The 6,425-nt window shown below is 36.6% G+C and overlaps 1 protein-coding gene across 1 annotated transcript; it reads right to left on the reverse strand.

Moving 5' to 3' along the window:
- Positions 1-859: 859 nt before the first annotated feature.
- Positions 860-2,314, reverse strand: rgs5b (regulator of G protein signaling 5b). The gene is made up of 4 exons (XM_057334398.1): positions 2,182-2,314; positions 1,854-1,996; positions 1,582-1,748; positions 860-1,478 (listed from the first exon to the last, which is right to left on the reverse strand). The coding sequence occupies exons 1-4, from the start codon at positions 2,223-2,225 to the stop codon at positions 1,290-1,292; spliced, it is 543 nt and encodes a 180-aa protein (XP_057190381.1). The 5' UTR covers positions 2,226-2,314; the 3' UTR covers positions 860-1,289.
- Between the last annotated feature and the right edge of the window lie 4,111 nt (positions 2,315-6,425).

Here is a 6,425-nt window from a genome sequence, read left to right on the forward strand (position 1 = left end):
AGATTTCCTGAAAAAAACATAATTTTTATAAATCACAAGTTTCATCTTAAACAGACTACGTAGCGACAGTAACAGATATGTTTAGAAGCTTTATTATTTTCAACCCAGAGTTGGGTCAAAAAGTGACAAACCCAACCATTGGGTTAAATTTACAGAGAAAATGGTTTATATTTGACCCAACTATGGGTTAAAATTAACCAGTATTTTTGGGTTGAATCAAACAAGCATTGTCTCTTTGACCCAACTCTGGGTTAAGTTTTTTTAGAGTGTATGTTTTTTTAGTGATAGACACCCTTAAGGAGTTACAGAGTTGTGGTCTACAGAACATGTAGCTATTTGAAAACATTGGTTAAAGAACAAACCCCCCCCAAAGATAAAAGAGCAAAAGGAGTATAAGTAAAAATGCTTGCCATCACTACACAGGAGAAATAAACAAGCTCCTGCAGAGGCGTGGAGTGGGTGAGATGAGTGGGCCACATGGTTGTCATGGAGACCAGCCTCCAAGAGCTTTCCTGGAAAAACACCTCTGGCAAGCTGTGTCCTCTGGAAAACCTGAATTGTCCTCTTGGCATTAATTGCGCATTTCTGTATATGCGTAATATGTAGATTTAAAAGGTTTTTAAGGTGGCGGGCTTTGTGTTTATGAAGTGACTAAGAGCCTCCATTAACCTCATGTGAGGGTGTAAGTGGGGTGTGTGTGGGCAGAGGGGGAACAGCTCTTACGTGTTTCAAAAGCACAATGAAACACACATTTCCCTTTAGCCACAAAAACATAAAATAATCTCTTCAATATTAATAAACAAGATTTTGCAAATCAAATTATTAGCCTACTATTGAAAAAGATGCAAAATGTTTTTATGTAAAAGTTTATTGAAAGATTATTTTAATACTTTTTTTCGTTTCACAAGAATATTCAATAAATAACCACATTTGTTTATTTAATATAAATAACAGTATAGTCAATATAGTTCTTCAATAAATACTCACGAGGCAATACAAAACACACACAAAAAAGACAAAAAGTGCAAAAGTTGTCCCACTTTCACAGTTATTCTCCAGTGCTACAGTACAAACTTGATCATCCTTTGTTCTCCACTACAGTACAATATTTACAAATTTCCAGAGCCTGAGCTTCAGTCCTCCTTCCAGTCTAATCTTTGAGTTTGAGTTTCCACCACAAGAACATCTCAGGAAACAGGCTGAGATCAAGCACCAGCTGTAACGTCACACAAACTCTGTGTTCGTCTGTGACACATTCCATTGCCGCTGTCTCTAGATTCGCCTGCACTTCATCCATGGGTGGTTTGGCCCGCATGTTGTGCGATGAGTTCCTGGTAGACCGTTGACTTGAGGAAACGAGGGTAGCAGTCTTTCTCCATCAGGGTGTAAATTTTACTCTGGGCTATCTTAAAGCAGGTGAAGGTGGGGTTCTCCACATTTCTCGAAGTGATTGTTTTTGTTTCGTGATCAAGATTAACCTGAAAACATAAGGAGGCATTTTTTTAATTCATATTCATGTTCTTGTACAAATCATACTGTATATAATCTAAAGATTCTTAATGAATGTCATTGGATATTTACCTCTCTTGGTGCGTCAGTGCAGATGAACTCCTCGTAAATTTTCCTGGCCTTGGAGCACAGCTTGGAAGATGGCTTTGTGTTCTTGTAGTCCTCACAGGCCAGATAGAATGCGATATTTTCCTCACTGTACTCAGACGACAGGAACGCTCTGAATGCACACAGTCCCTCTGCACAGAAACATTAGGAAAACATTAGACGACCCTGAAGTCTCACATTCCACAGCCTAGAAAGAGCGAGTGTTTTTGTATTCATTGCCTCTGAAATCAACTCACCTTTGTGAGCCAGGAGGTCATGGAAAGACTGGCTCCATTTTTCTCTGTCTTCCAGTGTTAGTTTGTCGGTTTTATGAGAAAGGCCCATGTTCAGCTCTTGCTTCAGGAGAAAACTTCCAAAGCGAGCTTTGAGCTCCTTTGCCCTGAAAGGAACAAACGCAACCATTATTTCATTGGTAAAAAGCACTTCAGTCACACAACATCAATATTATTTTTAGCAATGTCTTTTTCCTTAATCCATCATTTTTCTCCTTAGAAGACTCTAAAGTGATATTTCCACCATTCCTAAAAAAGTTAAAAAGTAATTTATCACAAATGTGAAACATACCTTTCCAGACAGGTGATTGGCAGATGTTCGAGTGATCGGCACATGTTAACGGTCCAGAGAAATCCCACTATTCTCTACAAGTCGCTTGTCTTTTAGTTTTGTCTGACACTTTTGCCTCTGTATCAGTGTCAGCAGCGCTGCAGCTATTTATACAGTTTCCCCTGAACAACGTCACCTGCCTCAGCCAATAGAACGCGAGCTGTGAAGGGAGGGGGTTTTTATGCCCCTCAAGCAGCCTTCAGTCTCTGGTGATTCATTTCCATTACCACTCTTCTTCCTTTTTCTTCTGTCCAATTTTCTCCAGGTGTTACAAAAATCAATGCAAATGTAATCAATAATTGAAAATGCAGTTTCTTGGGTTTTTGGCTGACATTGTGGAATTTACTTTATGATCGTTTTATTTTATTATTTGATATCAAACAGCCACATACTGTATGTCAAACAATATGTTACAAAATGAGTTTACATCGTAACCTATGTGTTCCATGCAATACTTTACTGTAAAAGAAAGTGAGCAACATTACACAATATGACAGTTCAGATAAAAACAGCTCCTTAATGTAACATCTGCACATCTACAGTACAGTATCTAAATACAATGATTCGATATTCATTTGATATTAAAAAAGATTTAGGGTAACTATAGTATCCACACAGAAAACATTAAAACAAAGTAGTTGATGCGGAGCAGTTTGTACATTTTAACAACATCATATTGTTGGTTTTATAAATCGACTAGTACATTGTTAAATGTCAACATTTGACAACAATTTTGAAACACAATCACATGTGGCACGGGGGCTGGGTGGGTTTTTCAACGAGGCTGATGTTTCGCATGGAAATATACTGTATTTCAACCACATGCCTGGGTAAACAGGGTCATTTGTTGCATGTAGGAAGTGAGGGCCAATTTCTCTGCAGACAGGAGGAAGCCCGCTTACACGCTTTACAACCCCTGCTGAGGTCACGGCACTCTCGTTGCGTGAACTCGCCTGGCATTCAAGAGGAGGGGTCTTAAAAGCATTGTCAGGAAACAGGGATATAGGGGAAGGAAGGATACATAAGTAATGTGCGGGAAATGTGTGGAGGGCAATGTCATTATATTTCAAGGGCAATAGAACTGAATCTGTGCACTTTATATTTTATGATTTCCTTTTGCTATTATTGTTCCAAATGCCCTTTTGGAGTAAGGCAAAAAATATATCTAATGGTTTTTAATGCCCTTGAAATCTTAAATGACTCAAATATTTATCCAGAAAATAAATGCTTTCATATTCCCTTTTGGTAAGCATTGAGAATTTTAAGGTTTTAAAACTCTACTATAAGGTTTGTCTTCTGACGTGTGTAGTGCATTCATTTTAGGGTGAATAAAAATAAAAGCCAGACACATTTTCTTAATGCTCTAACATTAATGTGGTCCTTGCTGAGAATTTAGTATGACATGCTAAATTGACTCTTAATGTAATATCATTGCTGTTTTGTAAAAACAATTGCAATATTAAGGAGCTCTCAGCCATTACAGGCATAAATAACGTGATGTGTTTTCCTGGCTTTGGTATTGACTTTTAAGCAGAAAAAAAAACATTTTACTCCAGCGACTGTGAACTTTATTACATTAATTTAGAGGCCAATGTAAACATGATTTGTTTGCGAGCGCTCGGGCAAAAAAATAATGTACAACATTGTGAAGTACATTGTGGAAAAAACACTGCATGGATAACAAGGCTTTAAGAATTTTAGAATGGTCAACATCTGCATGAGAAAAAAAGTCCTGAATTGTCACAATAGTTTTAGAAAACAAATATATAGTGCTTTTGACAGCCTTATAGTGCCAGTGTACTGACCACACGCTATTGATATAAAAGTGATTTAAATTAATTGATAGGAATTTTTAAGGAGCTGTGATTGATGCGAGCAAATAAGGGAATTTTACAAACTCTTTTGGGTATTTTTAAAGAGGCAGTCTAACATCTCATCTGAAGGATAATCCCTTTTCTACAGTATATTGAGACATTGCTATACATGGGGCTTTATTAGAGCCGCAACATTAAAGTGATAGTTCACCCAAAAATAAAAATTCTGTCATCATTTACTCACTTTCTTGTGATACTGTATGACTTTCTTTCTTCCTCAGAACACAATAGAGATATTTTGAAAATGTTGGTATCTGGCCCCCATTCACTTGCTTTATTTTGTGTCCATACAATAGAAGTGAATGGGGGCCAGTGCTTTTCGTTTCCAACTTTCTTCAAAATTTTTTCTTTTGTGTTCTGCAGAAGGAAGAAAGTCACACAGGTTTGAAATGACAAGAGGGTGAGTAAATGATGACAGAATTTTCTTTTTTGGGTGAACTATCACTTCACCATTTTCTTCTCTGAGATGTCATTTCCTGGCACTAACCAGGCTCAGTTCTGCATAACCTGAGGGGTATAGGGCGACAGGGTGCTGGTGCCTGTGTTTGGGCGCCAGTCATGCATACTTCCGAAGTCTATTCTGCTAAATAGCTGTTGCAGGAAAAGTGCATTTCCCTAAAGTCTGACTTCCTGTTTGAGTAAACAATGGGAATAATTAACAAGGAATTGCTGAACCACAATGGCATTTCTATTTAAAGCGTTGGTTAAAGTGCTTCTCTGGAAGTGGGTTTGTTTCACAAATGAAGGGTGAAGGCGTGTCATATTCATTTTTTATTTTTGTCCTTTTTTAGGTTGCAGGTTTCATAATCTTATTTATGGTGTAACGTTATGAATAGCGTATCAATGTTTTATTCAAATATCTGTTATGTGAGCTAAAAGAACATGACACATGTTGCTAAATCAATATGCGCAAACAAAGGTTTTCTTATTGGATCAAATAGGTCTATTTGCAGGCCTGTAATTGGGGCAAGTTTAAATCACTAGAATGTGGAATTTCTGTCATCTTTATTTTTATGAAGCATAATGTATTATATCTGAACATGAGAGATATTCTGTAAAAAATGCCATTGAAAACCTTCTAATCATATTATATATTAACAATAAATGATGTGTGTGCTATATAATAGACTGTTGGGTCAGGTGTACAATGTCCTTCAATGAGGAGAGAAAATAATTTTTATCAAATTCTGTCATGGTTTTGCAGGGGCAGAGAACTCAATTGCAGGCAACGGGTGAGGGGTTAGTGAAACAATGATTTATTAACAAAAAATACAAAAACAAAAACCCACAATAGGGGAATATCAACATGGACAAAGGAATAATGATGACAGACAACACAGGAACGTAAACTAATTAAAACTGGACAAAAACAACACTTGACAAGAACTTTCACTGACTATACTTAACTTGACTTGGAATGTAACACAAGCAGGAACATGACGCAATGTCATCAAGACATGAACGAAACGAACTAGCACAGGACAGTAAACACAAGGGCATTATATAGGGATGATAATAAGGGTAAATTAACACAAGGCAGGTGTGGGGAATGAGACACTAATGGAAAGCTAAACGATGAAACGAGAGGGGTGGGGCCAAAGACGAGACCGGAGAAAGTGCATGTTATGTCAGAACCAACAATAACATGCCTCTCTCCACACAAAACATGAGGCTCCGTCATGATCCTGCCACTAGACCAAAAAGACAAATTCAGTCAAAAATAAAATGAAATAAAAACTGGGTCAGGCATGTTACATATATTATTCTGTACATTAACAATTCAACAAGCTTGTCATACTATTACACGATGTTGTGTGGTTGTCACTTCAAATACGTCAGTTATGAAGATTCAAATCTTTCTTTACAGCAAATGTGTTTATTCTGTGTTTATTCATTCTCGTAACTATTAGTTGACAAAACAGGTGATTAAACAACTACCAACATATATTGTTTTGAAAACAAATTTGATGGAATTTCCATTGCAAATATAAAATCTCTCTTGATTTACATTTTTATAAAAAAAAAACTTAATGCAGTTGCAAATGCATGGCCCTTTCTTTCTTTATTTTTTTTGCAAATGATCAATAAAGTAACATTAGAAAACAGCAGAAACAGTATCAAAATATTTATTAGTCAAAAATGATTAGCCAAATCCAAAATAGACTGAAAAGTTGAAAATAAATAATTTAATGATATTGTATTTACATGTAATACCTGTGTATCATATGATCTCAAGTGCATTATATTAGCATGGAAAACCCACATTTGACCAAGTCAACAACATTTAGTCTGCCAGAACCTGGTCCCTTAGTGATTCCACAAAAAATGTCT

Source organism: Triplophysa rosa, linkage group LG5 (assembly GCF_024868665.1).
Source record: "Triplophysa rosa linkage group LG5, Trosa_1v2, whole genome shotgun sequence".
Classification (NCBI taxonomy): domain Eukaryota; kingdom Metazoa; phylum Chordata; class Actinopteri; order Cypriniformes; family Nemacheilidae; genus Triplophysa; species Triplophysa rosa.